The sequence below is a fragment of the Podarcis liolepis genome, assembly GCF_965112155.1.
Source record: "Podarcis liolepis genome assembly, chromosome: 5".
Classification (NCBI taxonomy): domain Eukaryota; kingdom Metazoa; phylum Chordata; class Lepidosauria; order Squamata; family Lacertidae; genus Podarcis; species Podarcis liolepis.
The window spans coordinates 20,455,171-20,480,349 of NC_139556.1; the positions used below are offsets into that span (position 1 = coordinate 20,455,171).

Sequence of the window (25,179 nt, forward strand, 5' to 3'; positions counted from 1 at the left end):
ACAATGGAAAGGAAAGGAGAACGGGGAATTAAACATGCTAAGAAGTGTGCATAAACAGAGAACTGGGAGGGCTCAGAGTCAGTGTGGTGTAGTGGTTAAGAGCGGTAGACTCGTAATCTGGTGAACCGGGTTCGATTCCCCGCTCCTCCACATGCAGCTGCTGGGTGACTTTGGGCCAGTCACACTTCTCTAAAGTCTCTCAGCCCCACTCACCTCACAGAGTGTTTGTTGTGGGGGAGGAAGGGAAAGGAGAATGTTAGCAGCTTTGAGACTCCTGAAGGGAGACTGATAAAACGGGATATCAAATCCAAACTCTTTCTCTCCATTGGATCCCATCTGCTTCCTGGAACGCCCCCTTTTTGGAACTTAGTCAGGTCTCCCTCTTTGACAGCAGAGCTCCTTCTCTCTCTCTCTCTCTCTCTCTCTCTCTCTCTCTCTCTCCCCTCTCTCTCCCCAGTGTCAAAGGGGTACATTGGATCTATCTTATGGTTCCTAGGACAGCCTCTAGGTGCATAACAAATTATATCCTAAGTGGCTCTTTGTCCATTTTCTAATGTCTTTTCCTACCCTTCTTCCTCTGTTCTGTGTTTCTCTTTCCTTTTCTTCTTCTCTCTCTTATACCAAAGAAAAGAGTGGTGGTACCTTTGATGTGACCTAACTAATGTTGGGGTGCAATCCAGTTATGGAATCAGAATCCACCCATTGAAAAACAATGGCTTTAATGCATCTACTCAAGGCAAACTCGAGGTAATGGAGCTGGAAGTTGAACTGAGGGTGAACATTAGGGAAAGAAAACACTCTCCTAATTGCATCAAGATAGCTAGACTTGGTCATGGAATTTCCCCTCTTGGTGGTTTCCTAGAACATTTTGGAGTTGGCATTACTTAAGCAGTACTTTAATACATTGTACTCTGTGCCTAAAGCACCCTTCAAACACACCCTTCAAACAATGCCTTCTCAAAATTTTCCTAAAAGCTACCAGGAGGGAAAATTCCATGATCATGTCTAGTCATCTTGATGTAATTAGGAGAGTGTTTTCTTTCTAACATTCACTCAAAGTCCTCCTTCAACTACCGTTGCTAATTTGCTTTCAGTAGATACAGCAAGCTGTTGATCTTCAGTGAGTGGGTGCTGGATTTGCTGACCTATTGTGTGAATATAGATGACCACTGTCCCAACTGACATTTACCACAGTGTAATTTGCATCCCTTGGTAAGGTGCCCATTTTAATACTCTTAAGACACATCCACATCCAGTTAGAAATTGGGGAGCGGGGAGGGAAGTACAAAAAATGATCCTCGTTGCTTGGCAGAATTGGTAACAACAACTGGCTAACTCAGTGATTCCATGCACATTACATGTGACTCTGAGTAAATGCAGAAGAGCATTCACCAAACAGCAACTGTCCACTTGGCAAATGGTCATCCGTATTCAGCTGTTGTTTCTCTTCCAGCTCTGTTAGCCTATAAAACCAAACATCCCAAGCTCTCTTCTTAATAAGAAAATAAGTAAGTAAGTAAGTAAGTAAGTAAGGCCTTCCACATTGCAGTTTGTCATCATTTACAATACAGATGTCTTTCTGCAAAGTCACCAACCTACTCACACTCAAGGGTCACAGCTACTTTGAATGATTTAAGGTAATATGCTGTAAATGGGCTCATTTTCACCAGAGGGAGTGGATCTGTAGATAGCATATGCCTAGATCAAAGGTCATCATGTCACTGTCATTCAAGGAGGAAGAGATTCTCCCTGTCTCCCCACCCCCTTTTTTTTTTACACAAACGAAGTATGACATCTAAGGAACAGTGTGTTGTTTGTTCCACTGCCAGGATATGCATAATGGAAACATTAGCTCTGAAATCTTTTTTTTTTTTTAACTATATATCAGCCTGGGTCGTATAAAGCAACCTCTAGATTGTGGCCTGACTAGATCATAGTGACATAATACAACCTTGGAACAATACAGCTTATTATTACATATCAGCTTGTCTGCTTATTCCCAAGGATTTGGGCAAATCCACTCCCCACCCCCCGAACCCGGGAAAATATTGTGAGAATTTTAGTTATTTAAAAATAGGCTTGCAGTGCATCTCTGCCCCCTCCTGCTCCTTTATTTCCTCCCTTTTGAAAAAGAACACACATTTCATCCACAGTTGCAGTGGGAACTCTGAAGTACATTTACACCAGACCGAATTTAATCACACATCAGCTTGACTGATAGTTTAAACTGAGCATTATTGCAGCTTCTCCTGGCCTGGTTTGGAAAATTCACATGTTTCTCCTCCTATAATCTTCATTGCAGATTTTCCCAACATGCGTTCCCTGCTGACTCCAATCTCACCTCTTTCTTCCCGCCACCCACCCCACCTCCAGGCCTTTCTTGCAGCCATGGTGGTGAGGTGTGATTTGCTGCTGTTCTTGTCTATACCAGCTGCTTGCACTGAGGCGCTTGCTCTTGTCTGTACAGGAAGCGATGTTGCCATGCTCTAAAATGTTCTATTTCACTAGATTATCCTTGGCAGAAGGGAAGAACTTGGCTGAAATTTCCCTCCTAGTTCCTCGGAAATAAGCAGCGACTTGGGTATTTTACTCTGCTCTGTTGCGGAATGCAGATGTCTTTCCGCAAAATCGGCAACCTACTCCCACCCAAGGTGGGCGGAGAGAGAAATCTATTTGATTTTGGTGGGAAGGGGTTGCCACTTACCTTAGCAGATCTCACCAGGAAGTGTGGCTGGTGGGAAGCTGTGGAAAGCCTTGTAATGCAGTGCACAGACCGTGGTAAGCTGAGGACAGAACCTTGCATCACTGTGACATTGTTAAAGTTAACAATTTGCTGGTGAGGAGGAATGAAAAACCCTTAACTGCTTTATAGGTTTAAGTAAGGTAAGGTGGAATCCCCTCCTAAACATTACACACACAGATACACACACACACACACACACATATATATATATATATAGATACATATATACATACACATACACAAGTATCTATATCCCATGACCTTTTCACTCCCAACTAGTCAAGAAAATAAATTTACAAAATTGAGTCTCACATCTTGAAAAATGTGTATATTGTAACCTAGCTATCCAAGAGTTCTGAGCAATGCACACCCAATGCTTTAAAAAACAAAAAACCTGCTTTAGTATGCATGTGTGTCTTTATTTATGGTGATAATTGGTCCTCCCTCCCCCCCCCCCAACCCCAGCTCTGGAAGGTCTATCGTGCTGACATTACAATGTAGTGTTCAAGTGAGACCGATCTCTCAGTGCATGCGAGCGATTGCAAGATTGTTACTTAGCCGTTATAATTAGAACATCCATTCCGCAGAGGGAAAACATTTAAAAGATAAAGGGTGTATTTAAAAATGAATCTTCCCAATGCAATTTTTTCATAATTATAGTTTTAACATCTTATGGTGATGGTGGAAGCGGCTACTTAAGAAAAATTAGGAGCCTCATTTGGGGAAAGATGATCCCTCAAGAGACCTCCTGTTGTCATTTTTCAAGAGCCTGATCAGGGAGCTCACGGCTCCTGATGCATTGGAAATATCCTTAGCTTATTATGACCAGCGCTGGATACTTTAATTAAAAATGCCACTAAATAGGGTGGGGGGGGGGTCTCATTCCCTCTCTTTTTAAAATACGTGTTTTGGGAATTATTTTCTGAAGGTGCAACCAAATGAACAAATTGTGGGCGCACAAACACATACACAGCATGCTGGGGTAGGGGAGCTATATTCCCTACAGAGACAGAAGCGGTTGGTTTCCTTAATCCACATATGCTGTATCTGATCATGAAATGCTCTGACTATAGCCCACAGCCCCCTATAATTTTCACAGTTCTCTGCAGTTGCTCTGTGTGTGTGTGTGTGTGTGTGTGTTTAAGGGAGGGGGAGAGAGAGAAAGGCTTTTGTATGTGTATGTGGGAAGAAGGGGTGAATCACTGTCACCTCATTTAAATTATAAGGACGCCTATTGTTTTACAAATAACCTTCATGATAAAAATAAAGTCTCATGGCACCATTTTCAACTGTGCTTTTATCAGGACCCTCTGAGCAGAAGTGTGTACACAATACGCCCGGCAATCGAATCACAGCTGTGCGTCTTGGTAGGGACTCTCGGTGGAGACAACACTTCGTTAATTTAAACAATTGTAGGCTGCAGGAGTTCAAAAAATAAAAAAAATAAAACGAAATCAGCTGACTTTAACTGTCACTAGCCCAAGCACCTTTATCCCCAGGCGAGCAGCAGCAGCTGGATTTCATTTCTTGCTGCCAGACTGTCCGACATCTTTGCTGAACATCCCAGGAACTGAGCGCCTTTACTTTAAGGATTTTATTCAAGGTGACAGCTCCTCACACTTTAGCGTTCAGATCACCTCAAGTAGCTGAGATCTCAGTGAAAATGAGAGCACTTCTGCGGCAAACTCCAAATTTAGATTGACTGAGGTTATCCTTAGGCCTCTAGGACCCAACCTCCATGACAGAACAGGCCTGCCAGGAACTTTAAAACTACAGTGGAGTTTGTAATGATGTCTGGGGAGAAATCTTCTGCAGGAACCACAGAGAATACTATAAGTGATAGGAAAGGATGTCAGGTTTCGTTAGGGCTGGAGACAGTGTTAGAATATACGTGGCATAATATGGCACCGGTATCTCTGTCAGCATCTCTGTTTTCTGTCACCGCACACAATTCCAGGCCTGTCTGTAGCCATGACAGTGTCTTTTCAGATCAGGTTATTGCCAGCCCAAAGACTCGCTCAGCACACCGCCAGATAGCCCCCTTTGTTTGAAGCCTGCCCTTTTGTCATTAACGCACTTGATGTCTATTTAAAATCTGATGGTGAATGCAGTATCTGTTTTCCTGTCAAGAGATCATTGACAATATTAATACCTCATGTCCTTGCCTCATTTTCTAAGCGCTGACACCTAGCTGCAGTCTCCGGCATTCATCAAAGAGCACTCTCTCACCAGGATTTCCATAAACAGCCTTAGTCCCAATTTCTGAGAAACATGGCAGCCCTCGCAGAGGGCTTTTATCAGTGCCGTCTGCCAAAGGAGTCTGAGGAATGTTGCTAATTAAACAAAACAAAACTATTGCTAATAAAAAACACACTTCGTGGTCTTTAAATTTTGATACTTAGAATCTGAAAGCACATTCAGCCTTATGAAAAGGGGTAATGATATCCACAGTGTTCATGGGAAAATGACATTCTAAAGATAAAAGCCTGGTTTTCCGTAGATGCTGACTCCTAGGAAATGGCTGAGGAATGGGTAAATCAGTCTTTTTCTTGGTCCTGACACTTTTACTCGATTCACCCATACATCTTTTCCAATTTCATGCATTGATATGATTTATTTATTTTTTAAAAATGCAGTTAAATAAGTAGATAAGTGTAATTGTAAAATAAAAATTTGCATTTCAAATCATACTCTTCCAAAAATACTTATTTTAAAATGTATTTCTAGTGCGCACCTACACATGTTGACTCAATAATAAGTCTCCCATTGAGTTCAATGGTGTAAGTTCAAGCCAAGTGTGCTAAGTGTATTTGAAGGGAGCCGGGGGGGGGCTGTTGATCCTAAGCTGTCGAACTCCCTGCAGGACAGATATCCACAGTGGGCAGGGCAGAAAGACCCAGTTTTGCTCCCCAACCCACACATATATAAAAGTTTGGGGAGTTTAGTCCAATCCAGGCCAATAGCTTCTTCCTCCACCTTGAGAGCTGTTAAGCATATAGCAGTTTACTGAAAGATTCTCCATAGGTAACAAAAGTACATTCAGTATCTCTGTTTTTAAGTCTTGGCATCTTTAATATCAATCAATTACAGTCAGTTTGAGACATTTTTGGTTGTAGTTAATGAGGGGTGGGGGGAGAGAGGGAAGGAGAGGAAGACAAAGTGAGGGGGGAGATGAGGGAGGCATTAAACTTTATTTGCATAATATATGAGTGGAGTTTTTTGTTCTCATCGTCACATGGATGGGTGTCTTATTTTTATACAGTACTTTTTACGGAACGGAATTCCTAGCTTTACCTTTTCCTGCTCCCATCTCCTTGCACATGCAACCATTACACCGATGCACTAAGCGCTAACCTTTTCGTTTCTCTTCTGCTGCAGGTGTCCTAGGGAAATGCCGCTATGTCTACTACGGGAAGCAATCTGAAGGCAACCGGTTCATCCGTGACGACCAGCTCTGAGGCGAACTCCGCATCAGCAAAACCATCCACGTTAGCCACACACATCACACACACACACACACACACACACAAAAGCACAAACTTCATCCACATCTTTAAAAGGGGTTAAAAAAAAAAGCTTGTGTAAACCAAAGTCCTCCAGTACCTTCTGCTGACTTTGCCAGACCTGTCAAAATCATCCTTCTGCTTTAGCTTGAGTAGTCACATAGAGATTGACATGATTGCCTCTAAGCAGGTCCCATCCACCAGTGTGACAGACAGCTGCAGCGAAGCACCAGGCCTGACAGGAAGAACACCATGATGGATTGCCTGGCCCAATTGCTGCTTGCAGAAGAGCAAAGGTCACACCTGGGGCCTCACTGAGCATGCTCAGCTGCTTTTAACAAAACCAGCCCTGTTTTATCTACAGCTTGCCTGTTGAGTAAGAAAGCTCTGTGTGTGACTGTGTCTGCATGTGTGTGAGAGTGTGTGTGTGAGGGAGAGTGCACGCGTACACACACACACAAACAACAACAGTTAACCTGGCTGCTGCTTGAAATTTCAAAGAGCACCCCCTCCTTACCTGCCTTTATTTTTTCTCAGGAATTAAGTGTTTATGGTAGATGCACAAACAATGCAGCCATGCCGTATGAGGCTTTGTGTTTCTTTATTGGGGGAAATAACAAAAGCTGTCAGAAATGTGATTTAATTTCAAATGCTGGAGGGGTGGTGGAAATTACTTGATAACATGCGGAAGTGTTAATATTAATTCTAAGCTCCTTGGGCAGGAGTTGGTTTCATAGTTGTCAGGTTTTTTTTTCAAAGAGGAGATTTGGAGGTAAAAGTGCAGGAATGGAAAGAGCAGGGAAACAGCAACAAAAACTGCTGATCCGGATTAATTTTGGGAAAGCAGAAGGGACAAAAGAGCCAAAGTCCTCTCCCCTAACCTTAACTTGTGGAAATCAGAACCACAAAAGATGTATCTGTATGTCCTTAAGCAGTATTGACAGTCCTTTTATTAACTACTCATCAGCATAGATCCAAATGGAGCTAACCACACCTCTTGCCTTTTTGTGAACTAAAACTATTGTCTTTTTAAAGTGTTTTCTGAAAGGATTGTTTCGTATTCTGTTTTTTTTGGATAGATATAAAATCCCCTAAATATAAAACCAACTCATGTTTGTGTAATGAAAGCTATTACCATCTGAGGGACCACAAAGTCTTCTGTGAAATGGGTTAGCGGTCTCAGGCTGAAAGTAGCCATTACAGTAGACATGTGTTTGAAACTGAAAACAGCCAGGGCAGATATCTTGCCCCTTTCTCCTGCTTCTGTAACCTGTAGCAGTACAAACCGTGATCATGCTTTGGGTTTCCCTTCTCCACCTGTGCTCCTTGCAGGGAAGTATGAGGGATGTTCACATTGTATGCTTCGTATATCTTGACATTACTAGTGGAGAGGAGAGGCAGATAAGGTCTTGGGCTGCTGTTTTCAGTGGCAGCCTTGTAACATCTGGTTCCGACCCCCATTCACATTCTAGATTGAGGACATGCTCACAGTGTGGAAAGGCAGATCACATGGCCTTATGTGAAGGGTGGTCTTATCCACCCATATGTTAACTTTTGTATGTGGAGGGGGAAGCAGTGTTTGCAAATACTAAACCAGGTCACTAGCTGATTACCATACTTTCAATACAGTCATTTATACCACACAAAGTCATAGAGCATCTCACCCAGGGTAGTCAGCAGATCTTGACTTATTCCAGCTGTTTGTTGGACTCCAGTTCTCATAATCCCTGACAAATAGGAGTTCAAATCCAACCACTGGGCAGCAATTTGGCTACACCTTAACTAACCAGACCTATCTATCTATATCTGCATACATACATAAAGTCCCATTGAGCTCCATTTCCACGTTCACATAGCAATAGGTCAAGAGAAAGACTGAATCCAGGTTTAACATTGGGAGCCAATTTAAGTTTTAAAAAAGTCCTATATTTTGGATGCAAGTGCGTGACTCCTGCAGTTACATTCCTGAGTGTATATCAGGATTGTGACCATTCCAGTATCATGTTCTGTCTGCATTTTAATACATACAGATATGTATATATGAAAATGTAGAAGAATATCAACGTGAGAATTCTACACCACGAGTTGACTGCAAAGGAATTGCTTTACAGTGGGTCAAAAAGAGGAATCCATTTTCAGGAACTATTAATTGTTTATTAAACTGAATTGTGACCCAAAAGGCTTAAAATTAGAGGCTTGAGGGTAATTGGTATGACATTAACACATGCAAAAAAAAAATTTGGGGGGGAACTTGAACCCATTTTCCCAAAACAACCGCGAGCTGTACAGATTTACATTTGACTGGCTGTTTTGAATCGTAAGTACATGTTTTGACCATGGCAGTGGAGTTCAAAGCAGGGGTGTTTGAAATCACCTTGTGTCACATTCAGTCTGGTTGGATATCTCTTCTTGTCTACATCAAGGACTTTTTAACCCTGCCTCAAACAATAAAATGCACTTGCAAACTGACCACATGACTTTGGTGTTTTTCCCCCTCTCCCACTGCAATGGTATGTTGTTATGTCAAAACCATATGTATCATTCTCAGAAATGCCTTTTCACCCTTTGGAGGCAGAAGTATTTTGAGAATGCATTGTGACCAAAGCGTGGTATTATTCCCAGCCTAATTTGTTTTGAGGTTTGTTTGTTTGCTTTTTCAATGTTGCATATAGCAACTTTAATTAAAATCAGCATAATTATATAACGCTTCAGCTACACAAAGTCTGGCATACCTTTTTATTTTATTTTGTTTGGCTGCGGCAGGCTAAAAATCAGTACATATATACAGTTTCCTTGCTAAGAAATAATAAAATAGTATGCAAAGGTTCTGTTGCTATTCAAGCCTGTTCTCAGCCTCCGGCATGGTGGGCAAATGGCAGGGCCCACTGAGGCTGATGCCTGCCGGATCCTGCCTCTCTGCCTGTTGTAGCCAGCAGCGTAGCTAGCTGCTCGGGTGCCAGGGGCGGCGCGCGCGTCCTGCAGCCGAGGGTGGGGAACGCTGCATGGAGCCTTTTCGCTGCCTCCCCCTCAGCTGTAGGACGGCTGAGGGAGAGGTGGAGGGCAGACGCAAGTCCCACGCTGCCGTTTCAGGCAGCGCTGAGCCTGCAGGTGCCCAAGCCACCATGTCACTCACAGGAGAGACGTGTAGCTTGGGCACACTGCAGGCCCCACGATAATTGCCAGCCCCTGCGGTGTGGCGCCCAGTGCCAGCCATGTTTCGTTACGTTTTTTGACTGAACTAAAAAGTTTTGTGAGCCCTTTTTTTAAAAAAAACAACCCATATTTTTGTCATTTTGTCACACACCCCCCCCAGTGATGACACCCGGCGCAGCCCGCACTCCCTTCCTCTGCCACTGGTTGTAGCCCCCCGCCTCTATCTTCACTTGCTGGAAGAGACTAAGTGGCTGCCTGTCTTAATCAGAGCTGGGCAGCCTTCATTTTTATGCCCCATGATTCTTTGAGTCAACACCCACCTAGCTTGCGACAGCCTTGTTCCAACTGTCTTTTGCAAGCATAGCTGGGTAAAGCTGCGTCCAGCCCAGCAGGCGCTGTTGGCAGGAAAAGGAAGAATTTTGCTGTGGGCATGCCACTGGGAGGTGGCAGTAGCAACTCTTCCCAATCTGAGCAGGACCCCCTGCTCCCCCACACACACACTTTGCATTACTTACTTGGAGGAGTAAGTATTTTCAGGCTTGGAGGAGCGCAGGTGGCTGAGAGGCCTCAGATATTTCACACATGTCCTCTACGACCCTTGGAAGAAGCCTCCCTACAACTTGCATCCTTTCCAACCCAGACAAGACTCTCTTGAGCTGCCCTGGAATGTGGCAGAGCAGGGAGCGTGCCCATCTAGGTCAGGAGGAGCCCCAGTTGCTGTGGGGCCCTCTCAGGCCCCCGTTCTTCTCCTGTAGAAATGAGAAGCACACTGGAACCTCCAGGCCTTCCTTGCCAAATCATAATCGACCAGTTTAATAACAATTAACCTTGGACACCCACTTAATCAATTCTTAACGGACCAATTAGGAATCATGCTTCCCTTGTGTCACGCATTTGATGTTTCTGTTGTGACCTCTGCTAGTGCCATTGGAAACTCCAACTGCAGGGTTTTTCAGTATATGCATGGGACTGTTTCTGTTTAATTGTGAATTGCTTTGGTGAATAATATTATCCCAATGGTAGATGAGAAATTGGAGAGGAGTGGTGAAACCACGTGAATGCCAACAGCTTGCACAACACTCCGTGTGTTTAATTCCATTTCTTTAAATGGCAAAACACTGACTGTCTGGATTGGGGATCCAGTGGTTAGGTGGTAGTGCTTTTCACTGCCAAAACAAATTGTGCAGGTAAAGTACACCAGGGAAGGTGATTCATCCCATCATGGTCAGTTCGGATGATACATTTCAATCCCAGAATAAGGCTTTTTTTCTAAACCCTGAACGTGCCCCCCTTCCTTTTTACCCACAATTTCCCATTGGAAAAATGCCCTCCTGCCCCCACTTCCCCTCCCCATTTCCCTTTGGTTCCCTTTTGTGTACTTAGCACATTCCTGTGCTGAAGGGTGAGGGGAATATTTCTGACACTTATCTGGTTTGTGAAAGAGTGGCAGTGTTTATAGCCTTTGCTTCCCTGTGAAACTGTCACTTCCTCAATTCTTTCAGATTCAGCTGGCCCATGGAGAATTATTCTTAGATTGTGTTCCCAGGACCTCTGCATAACCAATTATGCCTGGTCTCTCAGGGAAGGCTAGTAGTATCGCTATAGCAGGCCATTTGTCCCATTCAAAGCCTTGCCTTGGCGGCCACTGAGTCATTAACAAAATGAAACTGGTTAAATAATCTGCTCTGAGGACTTAAAACAAAACAAAAAAACCTTCTGATATATATTCCACCCTATGCTAAGGCATTAGACTCTGTGCAGTCTCTGTGCATGTTTCTTTATCTTTTTTTGCTTTTCTTTTTAAATCACAAAGCATCAGGGCCAAGTACCATGCCTGAGGCTGAATTCAGAGGTTCCTCTTCAGGTGAAACATCAAAAAAGAAAATGGAAATTCAAGGTAAGTCAAAATGGTTTCAAGAAAGCTAGCAAAGTATCTCAAAACAGTTCCACACAGTTATTGTTACAGGACAGCAAGATCACAAAAAAGAGAGGGAACCTGAAACTCTGGAGCAGAGAGTAAAGTGGACTAGAATTGGGCCTATTATTTTTAATATTGTCCTTCCTCACAGAGGTGCTTCAGGCTCTTGATCATTTTTAGTTGCCCCACGCTGCAACATTCCCAATGCTGTGCACGCAGCCCAGGGTACTTGGCGCATGAGTGCAATAACAACAACACCCCCCAAGCCACATTTTTGCATACAAAGTTGGTCATTTTCTGCAGCCCTTTTAGGTGGCTGGCTCTGACTTTGATTTGTAGCCTAATCTTTCTCCTGAAAGAGCTGGATGTCTCAGCTACACCAAGTGTCAGCTCCTTGGCAGGACACAGACTTATTTAGCTTAGGGAAATTGCCAAGGAATAAGAGCCTGAGTGTGGCTGCTGCAAACTATAAAGCAGCAGGATTCAGATCGCCATGAAGGCACCTATTGTACTGCTGTGAAGTCATTCTGACTGCTGCGGCATTTATGGCGTTTTTACAAAAGGATGGCCAGTTATACTTTGTGACTTTTAAGGCTATTAACTCTTGGCACACTTTTAAGGGTTGAAATTAAACTCCAAGACGCTGAGGCAAGCAGCTTCACCCACCACACTTCTAAGTAGAAAAAAATGTGCTTTTGGCCAACCCCCACCTCCCACCCCAACAGACTACGCAAACCTTCAAGCTGATACCTCTCAACCTTGCTTGGAGACACTGTCGTCTTAATGGGAGCTCTTCCAATGTCACATACAAGTCCAAGTGAATCAGAAGAATGACATCATATGGAATGCCTTTCTGATTCCCAAATCCTGGCTTGAGTGGACATTTCCAACCCCCCACTCTAAAAACAAAACAAAAAAAAGCATCACTGGCTATTAGCCCCCACAGTGTTAGCTGAGACTAACAGCTGTTCTACAAGGCTTGAAAACATCAGGCATTTGGGAAAGGGGAACTTAACCATGGGTAGTTCCCACATATTCAGTGCTTCATTTTAGCATGCCCAGGATCCATAAACCGGGAAGATGCTGTGGTCAGCAGCAGTGGGTCCCGGCATCTGCCCAAGGATGCAATATGCATGTCCTTGCATACACCACCATGCAAGCTCTCCACGATCCTTTTGCCATAATCCTCACCCTTATAAAAGTGATACCAAAAACTTTTAGACTCCAGCTTGGACTGGTGAGGCAGCTACACTTGTTTTTGGACTGAGATAGCCTGAACACTGTTGTGCATGAGCTGGTAACCTCTGGGATGAATTACTGCAATGTGCTCTGTGTGGGGCTGCCCTTGATGTTGGCCCAGAAGCTGCCACCCAAATGGGTAGGATACTGCTGGCAAATTACCCCACTGTTTGAAATAATTACACTTGCTACCAGTTAGCTACCAGGCTTAGTTCAAGGTGCCAATTTTGGTGTATACAACCTTGTACTGCCAGGATACCTGAAAAGATAATCTCACCCTTTAAATACCCAGTTGATCATTGCACTCTGAAAGTGAGGGCCTTTTGAAGACACCATCTTATCCACACAATGTAGGAAAGGACACCTGCCCTTTGGAATTCCCTCCCCTTGAATATCCGACAGGTGCCATCTCTGTTGTCTTTTTGGCACCTACTGAAGACCTTTCCTCTTTCAACAAGCCTTCTAAGTTGAGATTTTCCCCAGTCTGCATCTGTACTGGAATTTTTGAAGGAGTTCTTAATGTGTTTTATCAGTGGTTCTTTGCTGAACCTGGGCTCCTTTGGGGAGAAAGGCAGGATACAAATCTAATAATAAATGAACAATATACCTCCACCTCCCCCGGCCCCTCCCCTCCCTCCATGGGCTTTGTCAAAATGTGACCAAGGCAAAATTGTTTGAGGAAAATGTGTTTTTGTTCATTCTTCTGTAAGGCAGGCTTATCTGCAAGGCAGATGCATTCAGCTCACCCATCTTTAGTTTGATAGGAGGACAGAGAGAGAGAAAGAGAGAGAGAGAGAGAGAGAGAGAGAGAGATCACCTTCCACCACACTTTTTATTTTTTAAATCTCTACCTAATATTCTACACTCCTGCCCCGGTGAAGCAGGGCCTAGATGTTTCTCATTCTTTAACTGACTTGAGATGATCATGGCTGGTGGGGAGGGCAACAAAAAAAAAAAATTAAAAAGCACAGACACCTTTGGAAAGACCTGCTTTCATTAGCTTGGAGTGTCCCCCCCACCTCTTCCTCTGTGCTCTAACACAATTATTTTTACAACACCTCAGGGAAATAGCCGAGATGTAAGGGCCTAGCTTGGAACAACACCTCCCTTTACAATGAGGACATATATAGTCGGCTGGTCTCCATGGTGCACCAAAAGGAGGCAAGCTGTTTATTCACACAAAATAAATCCCTTTACCATAGTGATGACTTCAAGGCGCAACTGGAAACTCTAAACCTGAGTCAGCCATTTGTGGACTTAGCGCTTCTTCCTGTTACATCCACAAAGTAGCTCACAGTTAAAGCTGAAAGATCAGCCTTTCCCTGTGGAAGGAGAGTTTAACACACGAACTCTTAGACTCCTGATCGTAAGGAGCCAACCACCGTATCCTAAAATAGCATCATTATATGCACATTGTGCCAAAGGATGCATTTCTGTACACATTTTAACATTAAAAATTGACATTTTATATGCATTTTGGTATATATATAAAATTTCCATTTGAAAACAATACTCCAAAATTTGGAAAATGTACAGTAACTGAAGGAGAACAGGGATGTGATCTGTCTGTTAGTCCAGGAAATGCCAATCCGGCCAGCCCTATAAAAAGAAAAAAAAAAGATGCAAACTGAACAAACTTGTCTTGAGAGTCCTCATGCAGATATAGAGGTGCATTCACTTCTGCAACTGCATCTGTATCAGCAGATTTTGCTCCCAAACTACTACTTTTTTATGCCACTGTGAGAACTAATGGAGTCTTATTGGGTGGGAAAGGGTCCTTGGGAAGAGGTGGAATTGTAGGATGAAGAATTTCAGCCTCCAGCTTCTGGTTTTGTCCCCAAAGCTCCCCCCCCCCACTACACACCCACAGAAACTAATGGAGCCCCTAAGTTCCTATGGTTTCAGGGGAAACTCCCAATATTGGGGCGGGGCGGATGCTGGCACTGGCCCTTCCCTGTCCACACTCTCTGGTTATCCTGACTGGCTAACGTAAATAGAATTGGCCCCCTTTGAGTGGTAGATTGCAGATGGACTCCATCTCCCCAGAGGGTCTTTACTGAGTCCCCACTCCCCCAAATTTGTTTTCAAGTAGCTCTCTGCTTGGCTATCCCTCTTCCCTCTGTCATTTTTGATGCTTGGACACCTTAACAGCTTAGAATGCAGTAAGGCCACTCCCCATGTTTCAAGTTGCATTTGCATGCTGTTGTATGCACCAGAATGGGCTAGGATGTCTTTACCCAATGCACATTACCTGTCTGGTTTCCCAACAGGAAAACACACCCTTCAAGTCCTGTTCGTGAGGCTGATATCCACACATGCACAATGGCTCCTTCAGTACACACACCCCTGCTTAACTGTGAAGTAAATGTGGTTTAGTTTTCCTTTTGGATTGATGCTAGTTTGAACTGATGCTGACACACTGAACATCACTATTTCTCTAGCATCTCTAGTTCCAATGCTAGCACACTGAACATCACTGTTTATCTATAAACTTTAGGATAGCTTTGCATTGTGCATAATGTTGTGGGTACACAGCTTCAAATCAGTTTTTTGGTTTTTTATTATTTTCTAAGTCACTTTGAGTATGTTTATTTGCTGAATTCTGTTTATGAATCACTTCCCATAATATATCCTGAAGCAATTTCACAATAGAAAACATACGGTAATCACCAATTTATTTTTTTACAAAATTTCATATATAAAAACAATGAGGAGGAGAAACACTTTCATATGCAAAAATAATACAAAAATACAATTTCACTAATCAGAATAATTAAAGCAATTTCATATGTAAAACAATTTCAGATCTAGTACAGATACAGACAGATGGGACATAAGCAAAACAAATAACGAAATACACATTTGGGGTCGCATGAGCTTTGGGATTTTTCCACGTTTATAGCATCATTTCCCTTTCTACCCACTATTTTTAAAAAATGTGTGTGTTTTCATGAGTGTGGTGTTTTTTTTGGGGGGGGATGGGTGCCTAGAGGTCAAAGCAGTGTGTGTGTGTGTGTGTGTGTGTGTGTGTGTGTTGTACACACATGTGTAGACATACAGGTCGTCTTTGTGTTTATATTCATGTATTCCTTTTGTAAACAGTCTGTGCGGTGGCTCCTTTCTTCCTGTCATCAAGGCACTAGGCAGGCGTATGAGAGATCACGAAATGACCCCATGCCCATAAGAAATAAGCAGTTTGCTGGTGTGATGTAATGCGCATCAAGAATGACAAACTCAAGGATTTTCTTCCATTCCCTGAGATTATTGCTCTTGCCATTTCTCATCTCCTGCCTCCAGGCTGCTCACTCTGATTCATGAGATGAGGGAGGTAGAACCCTTGAAGCTTTGGTGATCCGGTTGTCCTTATCCTATTGCCCAGAGCTGCACATGCTAGTGAGGGATCATAAATTCACCCTAGCCTTCTTTAATAACCTAGCTGCTTTATTTAGCCCTCTGACCCCGTGCTGCAGTGAATTCTGGGTCTGCCTTGTGCGGAGCCGTATTTCTTTCAGTTGTGGCGCTCTTCTTTTTTTGCCAGCCAGTGCTTTTCTTCCATTTATACGATGGCAAGGGAGGATAAAAAATGAGGGCACCTGAGTTCTAAAGTAATATGTGATGCCTGATGAGTTTGTGGCCTCTGTGTCCTGAAACAGACCCTTCTTTTGAGAGTGGGAACGCTGTCGCCGGCCTTACGGGAACAGTGCTGAGGACAATTCTGAGGCCAGATTATGTCATCAAGGATCTGGCAGCATCACTGTCAGCCACTGTCCTAGTCATACCTTCCAGAACATTCCATCCTGCGAGTGAAGCTAACACTGGAAGCTATGTAGTAGTTGCTAGGCAGCCACTCACACATGGTTTGCGCACTTTCACTCCTCCTCCCTTGGGTTTTATTTTGTCCACCAAGCAGGCAGGGATTGGCCCTAAGTTTGCTCAGGTATTGGCACCAGCCTAGACACAAGGGGTGTCATGGCCTCAATTCCTTGGGCTTAGGTAAATTATTATGAAGAGAACAGAAAGCACAATGGGGCACTAGGGACTATGATTGGAGGCCTGGTGGGACCCGGCCCCTCATGATAGGGGTGGGGAGGAGCTCAGCCCCATCCCCACATACTTTGGGGGGACTGAGCTACCGTCAGCCCCATAGAGTTGGCTTCAGCAAGGATTTTGCACTAGGGACTTAGCCTTGCTTTCCCAAACAGGCATGCTTGTCAGTTGCCCATGTCTCCATCCATTGGCATATAGAACTGACACCTTCTTACATTTTCTGTTCGCATTACACAGAGAATCTCTTAGCTTCGTTGTCTGCAGTGCAAACCCTTGTCCCATTTGGAAATACAAGTAGCTGTACAACCATCATAACCATTCTAATGCAGAGCACAAAAAGCATATGCATAATTGGTGGGGGTATGTGTGTGTGGTCATTGTCATCACCACCACAATCATGGATTGTGTTCTCCTCTGGCTGCTCCCCCCAGCAGGTTTCAGTGGTAGCTAATGAAGAAATGCTATAAAACTGCTCAGCTATTTTTGTGTGTAGGGGGGTGGTCATTTGTTGAAACAAGTTATGTGATTCTCCCCCCCACCCGCCGCCGCCGCCACCCAGTGTTGCAGGGTAGGTCCATATTGAGTTGTAGCAACCTGTCATGATAGTAGCCAAGCCTTCACTAGTTCACAGAAGAGATAAAGGACCCCCCCTCCCTAGTTTCACTTCAGATTATTTTGCTCCAGAATAAATTGGACTGGATCTTGAAAGCAGAATTGATTCCACAAGCCATTGGGCAGGCACAAAGAAGCCTACCTAGCACAGCACAGGAACACTGGACGTTTCTGAGGTATTTCTGAGGGAAATCAGCAAAAACGACACTGCCGATACAGGCTGCCATACGTCCAGATTTTCCTGGAGATTTCACCAATTTCTGCCCGGACAATGCTTGCGGCTGCAGTATTCTGGATATGTCCAGGAAATTCTGGACATATGGCAACCCTACCTGAGAAGCAATGATACGATCAGTACTGGGGGTATCTGTGCGTGCAGCAGCTGAGGGATACTCCTAGGCCACAGGAGACTCTCTAGGCATACCACTCAAAGGGACTGGGTTGGTAATGACATTGCTAATCTGGCACCACAATGAATGCTCAGGTCCATGGCTGATGAGGCCTAGCATAACATGGAGACATCTCTAAGCTGTTCCATGACTCACCTTGCTTATTATTTCTAGGCAGGCCACATAACTCACCAGCAACCAGTAGATTCATCCAGCCTTTGATATGGAAGTCAATCTCACAAATCTGAGGAATCCATCCCAGATTACATTTTATTTGAGATGGAATTTAGCACTGTTTCTTAGTCCACTGTTTAGGAGCAGCTGGCTGCTTGGCTTGCAGGAAGCTGACTTCATTAGGTTGGGGTCAGATCCCAAAATAAGTCTACTTGTAACACAGAATTAGGGACAGGATACTGGGTGCAAATGAAACAAAGCCTGCACTTAGTTTGGGAAGGGGAAAATACTTGTGTTCCTTGCTTAAATAACAATCCCCAAAGCTTTTATCATGAACAATTCCTATTCTCTTGGATCTGAAAATAATTTTCCTTCAGGGTCTCCTCTGCTAAATGGCAACACATTTAAGGCTGGGAGCGGGGCTGTGTCTTTAACTGCGCGTCAAAATGTTCAACAGCAAATAAGGAAAGAAAAGGAACAAACTAAAACATTTACCTGCGTTTGAGGGGGAGATTGCTATTTTTTGTACATTCTCTCTCCCCATTTACACCACCCCACTGTCATGTCCCTGTGCCCCTCTCTCAAAGCTTGGCTTAGCACATATGAGGCAAATCTGTAAGCCCCTGCCTTGTGCTTGATTTATCACTCTGTCTAGGTAGCCAAATGATTTAAGTGGAAACCAGCCTCATAGCCTGTAGGTGCTACTGACTTTTTAATAAGAGGGATTTTTGTAAAAATGCCACTTGCCAGAGGAGTCACATTATCACAGTCTGATTGTATTTGGAAAATGCTAAAATTAAATCCACAGAATTTCACCTCCAAGGCCATTAGATTAAAAAAAAAATGTGCTGCTCATATTAAACTGGAAGGTAGACAGAGAGCACACCCTCAGTTGCAGAAATCAATGACAAGTGAATAACTATTAACTATATTTCTTTGGATACCCCATCACCTCTTCTGAATTGGGGCTTTTCAGTAATATGTGCAATGAAAGCAATTTATTGGGGAGGGAGCTATTTAGATATGTTTATGGCATACAAAATTATTTTCTATAAAGTACTGTCATGATGTTGGCACAGCAAAAAGAACACAGAACGTTTGCTTCACATGAACCTTCTCCTGCCAAACCTTTTACTTTCAGGCTCCCCTTCTCTAGCTACATTTCTCTCAGCATATGGCCTAACCTGTTGGAAACTAGAAATGTTTCACCAGAGCCAGAAGCTGCAGTACATGCACACCTTTGCATTACTTGTAGATTGTTGCATTTCTATGCATTCCTATTCTGCATCAGGCATTTTACCACTATTCCTAATTTCAGATTGATACCTCTCTGCTTCTTCCAAGTCTCCTCAAGCAACTGGGCAACTGGATAGCTCAGTCGGTTAAGCATGAGACTCTTAATCTCATGGTCAAAGGTTTGAGCCCCACATTGGGCAAAAAGATTCCTGCATTGCGGGGGACGGAGGGTTGGACTAGATGACCCTTGTGATCCCGTCCAACTGCGACTGTGATACTTTTGGTCCCATGTTCCCCTCTTTCCCTTTCCTTTAGCTCTGCAGATTGTTAGAGTATGATGCAGATCTATATTACCCTCACTCTTCACCCCATTTTCATAGCAATGGCAGCCTTTTAGGGTCTCTGACAGGCACCCACACTTCCATTTGTGCTTTTCTGGGATCCCCAATTGGTGTGTTGTTGTTTGCAAATCACACCCTGCTCTTCGGTCCTAAGCGGGGTGCCAACTTTAATAAAATATTGGGGGAGTAAGCCCTGCCCTGCATAACACACACACCCCATTTGAATGGCAACGCCCAGCACCCTTGTGGGGGTCCTGAGCCCCTCAAATATTTTATGGAGGGGCAAAGGGACCTCAACCCCTAAGAGTTGGCTTCCACTGGTCTCTCACAGCTACTGTTTATAAATCTGGGCACAAAGTCAGCTCTGGGAAAGGACAGGTCCCTCCCACCAATTGCAACAAAAGTTCCCAAGTATTAAGGCTGCATCCTGATCACAACAAAGCACTCTGATCCTGTGGAGGAAGAGAAGATACTCAAACAGAACAATCCAAATCCTTTGTATGACTGACATCCAGTCTAGGTCACTAGGGGTCAGGTGACCATCTGGAGTGAACACATGTGGTTTCCTTAGAGACACCTCGGGAGCAGCTGGGGCAATGGCTCAGTGACTAACATCAAGGACCATCTCTTGCTTGAAAATATCCTTTCTGGAATGCAGAGGAGATGTGCTTGGGTCAAGAACTTGACAAATTACTGTCTGTGTCTTGCAGGAATTAATCCAAAAAGAAAAATCCACCCTGACCTTCTATGAACTCAGATGTTGGGTGGCTGGTCCAATGTTATGGCTGCTTCATAATATCAATTAGACGAGTGGGGAGCGTGTTGTTTTAAGTTTCTGAACTATTGCTGTTGCCTGCGTCCATTTGTCTTCTCTCTCCCCCCCCCCTTATCTTTCCAGTGTGACATGACAAGGATTCGATGTGACACACACCAAACTTTGAATGTCCCGCAGCCAGCTTCAGTGGCTCGGATGCTGTCATCTTGAGCCACATCAGCAGGACTGGCTCAATGGCTGCGTTCGTGACACATGTCAGAAACTTTTAAACGTCTGCTCTTTTTTTCATCAGGATGCTTCTGCATCCTTGCGAGGGAAGAGCTGACATTTTCTGTTTGGGTGGAAGTTGCTGCGGTCCCCTCTTCCTGCCTCCTCTAACTGTCAGCCCAAGTTTCCCCTAAACATATCAAAAGGCAGCCAAATAAACCTTGTCATTTAGAAATATATTCAGCAGTAACCAGGCTTTTACAGCAATGTTTTTGTTTTGTTTTGGTTTTTTTTAAAAAAGAAACTTGGGCACATTTTCTCATAGAACAGATGCACCACACAAAACACAGCGCCAGGCTATCTCTGACCTTTGTTATGTGCTGCATTCAAAACTGATGTGCAGAACTCGGCTACACATGAATTCCTTAACATTTCTGGACACCCTCCCTCCTGCCCATACACTAACATGGAACAATTTGGTGTACAAAACACACACAACATGGGAGGAGTGTCCCCCACACTTGGCAGAATTAACATTTTGAGCAAAATGTTCAGTTTAAGGGCAAAAGAATAGGCAGCTCTGCAGATACGCAGCAATGGGCTCTCAGGGATGGCTGCTATTGAAAGTCTCAGTACTTGGCAAGGAGAAGCAATTGCTGGATATGTTATTACACAAAATCACTGTAGACTTCTTTTGATCCATCCCACCCAGCCCAAATGGACAAAGGAAGACCCTGGCTGGATCAGATCAAAGTGTGTAAAGTCAAGCATCCTGTTCTACCAAGGAACTTCCAAGAAGTCTGCAGCGAAGTAGGACAGCATCATCCCTCTCTCGCAATTAGTATATTACCTTTGAATACAGTGAAGCTGGTATTAAAGGCTGTTGCATTAGCAGTCTTTGTTAAGGAAACTGTTCGTAAATATTCCAGAGTGGTCGGTTGTAGGGATGGAAAGAGCAGCTTTATTCGATCCAATTTCAGTCTCACTGGTGCTCAAGCCCAGGTCTGTCCCATTTTGTGTACAGTTACAGATAGGTAGCCGTGTTGGTCTGCCATAGTCAAAATAAAAAAATTCCTTCCAGTAGCACCTTAAAGACCAACTAAGTTAGTTCTTGGTATGAGCTTTCGTGTGCATGCACACTTCTTCAGATACACTGAAACAGAAGTTGCCAGATCCTTCTATATAGTGAGAAGGTGGGGAGGGGTATTACTCAGAAGGGTGGTGGGAATGGGAGATTGGCAGATATCATCTCATCTCAGCTATCTGCCAATCTTCCATTCCCACCACCCTTCTGAGTAATACCCCTCCCCACCTTCTCACTATATAGAAGGGTCTGGCAACTTCTGTTTCAGTGTATCTGAAGAAGTGTGCATGCACACGAAAGCTCATACCAAGAACTAACTTAGTTGGTCTTTAAGGTGCTACTGGAAGGAATTTGTCCATTTTGTGTAGACTTTTTGAAACGACGCCCAAAGAGTCCACAATGAAATGGTATGCATTTTGTACACAGTTTTAGCCAAAATACTCATTTTCTCCATGAAAGCACGCGTATTTCAAAGTGTTTCAATGCCTTTCCCATAAGATATACAATTTGCAAGCACTTTTCGTTCACCGAAGTCACATTCTAAAATTCAGAGAAGTTGTGATTTGATCCCCATAAGCAAGTCCAGAAGCGTTGGACTGGAACAAATTCTTCCTCTGTTCCTAGATGGTAGATATTTGTTTCCTTAATGGAGCGACTCATTAGGAGACAGTATTATGACACCTTTCACCAATCTGGTTTGAATTGGGAATGGGGAAATTAGCCTATTTCTGTTCTGTGTATGTTTCCCATATGTGCAATCATAGGTCTATTCTGCCCCATGCTTTGTGGACTATATTGTTTAAAGCACATTAGAATTTTGCACTTAAATTGTACACATTTTTGCATGCATTTTATGTGTATTTCCTCCCTAAAATACAGAATTCTGAATGTCCCCTCCCCACCCCAGATATATGTTAACTTAGTGATGGAAGCCCAGTTTGGTTGACACCATCCCAAGTTGGGGGGGGGAGGTTTCACAGTATGGACACCATAAGAAGGCTCTTTTCTGCACCCCCTCTCAGTGGATTAATCCCACTGGAAGAGCTCCATCCCTTGTCAGCTGCAGCATTGGCTGGTGTACGTTTTGACAAAAAAGAGGAGAGTATCCATGTAACTTTTTGTTTCTTTATTTCTTTATTTTTCTGGCAGACTTTGAGAAATGTGCAGGCATGGTATTCCCTTCTGCCAAAGTTCAGAAGGATCAGCTGCAGTGGGTGTACTGCAAGGGCAGGCTTTGCAATTTGTGAGTGATTAAACGAAGCATTACTTCATCTCCCCTATTTTTTTCTTCTGGGCAATTTGTGTGAAAATAGTACATATCATAGAGGTGCCCTTTGGCAAGAAACCTGCCAAAATTCAGAAGGATAGATGTAGGGTGGATTTTGATGTTGTTGTTGCTAGGCAGTTTTAAAATAGATTTTGTGAGGGAGAACTAAAAGCGATTGACTTCCCTCCCTGTAGTTTTTTGTGCGTAATGATTTTAATATGAATGCGGCATACATTGCAGAGATGCCCCTAGGAAAGTAAGCTGTAAAAATTCAGAAGGGTAGGTGCAGGGGCTAGAGAGTTAAGATAAATGAAAAGAACAGCTTCAGGCTTGTGTTCTGCTGAATTGACACCAAGGCATAGAAACTAAGTGCAAAGCTGATTTGACAGGAATGGAAGTGTGGGCATGTGGCAGAGAGGCAGCAGGACTTGAATGTCCAGCAATTCCCAAGCATGCACCACTTAGCAGAACAGGGAACAAATACAGAGCAGACAAGCATAAGGTGATAAGTCAACATCCCTTCTCCAAAGCACCGTGGCTGGAGATCCTTGGCAACCTGTCGGCCACAAAACTGCACTCCATGCCTGTCCACATCCTGACATTTCCCTTACATCAGGGGTGGCTAACTTGTGGCCTCCAGGTATTGTTGGACTACAGATTCCATCATCCTTACCATTGGCTTGGGCTGATGGGAATTGGAGTCCAACAACATTTAGCCATCCCTGCCTTATATGTTAATTGTGTTGGGAAAGATTTTACATCCTCCCTAGGACCATAGCATTATGGGGTTAAATAATATTGTCAGGGTGAGTTTTACTGACAGCTGAAATAAAGTCACCAAGCTAGCTCCTTCCGTGTTGAAGTTAATTTCCTATTTCAGTTTAGGCATCTGCAGGTCTACCGCACAATACCACTAGTACAGAAAAAGGGGGGAGAGAGAAAATGTGAGAAGATTTAACAGAACTAAGATGCATTTGTTTTTGGCTTCTAATTAATCAAGATAACATCTCTTTCAGCCGTTAGACAGTAAAATCAATAGGCTGGGCAGCCTGACTGCCATTTAGACTTATATACGAACACCTATTATTGGCAAAATAGTGATGTATTTAACCATTTCATCCTTTATTATATTTCAAATAAGGATCACTCTCGACAAGAAGGAGATGAACCAAGTGCCATGATAATGTTCGCCTTGCTGTAAATGTTCACCTTCCTCACCTTATTTCCCCAGGTAGGGCTTCTTTCTTACGATCGTGAACAAAAACCACACCTCAGAATACCAGACTCTGCCTGATAACTGAATTACAACTGAATTTTGAGACAAATTTGGAGGTGAAGTACATGCAGACATTTCGAAAGTAGTTCAACATTTTTTGACAGGGCTGAGCTGAAGCCACTCACATATTTTTATGAACAATTTCAAATGTCAAAACCAGTTCAGTACCTATTCAGCTTCGTCCCTTCATAATACTGTCCCTCCAAATGTCTGCAAAAGTAGGGAAATTGCTATGTAGGAGCAAAGACCCTGCTGCAGAAATGTCCTGTCTCCATTACAAGAGCAGCTCTCCTCTTAATAACAGTTTCTGGGAATCACAAGTGCTCATCTACTACTTATGGGAAGCCCATAGACATCTGGTTGGCCATTGTGGGAAAGGATTCTGGACAATAAAGGCCTTTTGTTCTGATCAACCTTCCTATGTTCTTAAATCCAGGATACAATCATCTTGCTGATAAGCACTGAACCTCTTGCCAGCATCTCTCTTGCTTAGCTTTCGCTAATAGGATAAATCAGGGCTTTTTTCCCCAGCTGGAACTCGCCGGAACTCAGTTCCGTCACCTCTCAGGTGGGTGCCATTGCCATTACAGTGGTACCTCAGGTTACATACGCTTCAGGTTACAGACTCCACTAACCCAGAAATATTACCTTGGGTTAAGAACTTTGCTTCAGGATGAGAACAGAAACTGTGCTCCAGCGGCGTGGCGACAGCGGGAGGCCCCATTAGCCAAAGTGGTTCTTCAGGTTAAGAACAGTTTCAGGTTAAGTATGGACCTCCGGAACGAATTAAGTATTTAACCTGAGGTACCACTGTATAAGAGAACAAGAGAGGCGTTTGTGTTGAGTTCCGGCACCTCTTTTTCTAGAAAAAGAGCACTGGTATCAATACTATCCATATCACTACCTCCTTTTTTTTCTCCAGGAATACTAGGGTGTTCAGGATTGCCTAATCACATTCAGCATATTGTTGCCATATCATCATATATCTTTCAAAGACTATCAAAGGAGCAAAAACTAAATATGGACCCTTGGGTCATATCCACACCAAACATTTAAAACACTCTTATACCACTTTAACTGTTATGGAGAAACTCGGTAGCTATAGTTTTTTTAAAAGTGCTGGGAATTGCAGCATTTACTCTGAGTGTGACTCACATTGGATACAACCCATTATTATATTTGGGTACGGGGTCATATTTGTCCTGGCGGCTGCTG

The 25,179-nt window shown here is 43.6% G+C and overlaps 1 protein-coding gene across 1 annotated transcript in view; it reads left to right on the forward strand.

Annotated features, from left to right (window-relative positions):
* Nucleotides 1–8,715, forward strand: part of LRMDA (leucine rich melanocyte differentiation associated) — a 724,603-nt gene extending 715,888 nt beyond the window's left edge. Inside the window, 1 exon segment of the mRNA XM_083502973.1 lies at nucleotides 6,122–8,715. Coding sequence (XP_083359099.1) covers nucleotides 6,122–6,201 — 80 coding nt within the window. The 3' untranslated portion in view covers nucleotides 6,202–8,715.
* The last annotated feature ends 16,464 nt before the right edge of the window (nucleotides 8,716–25,179 follow it).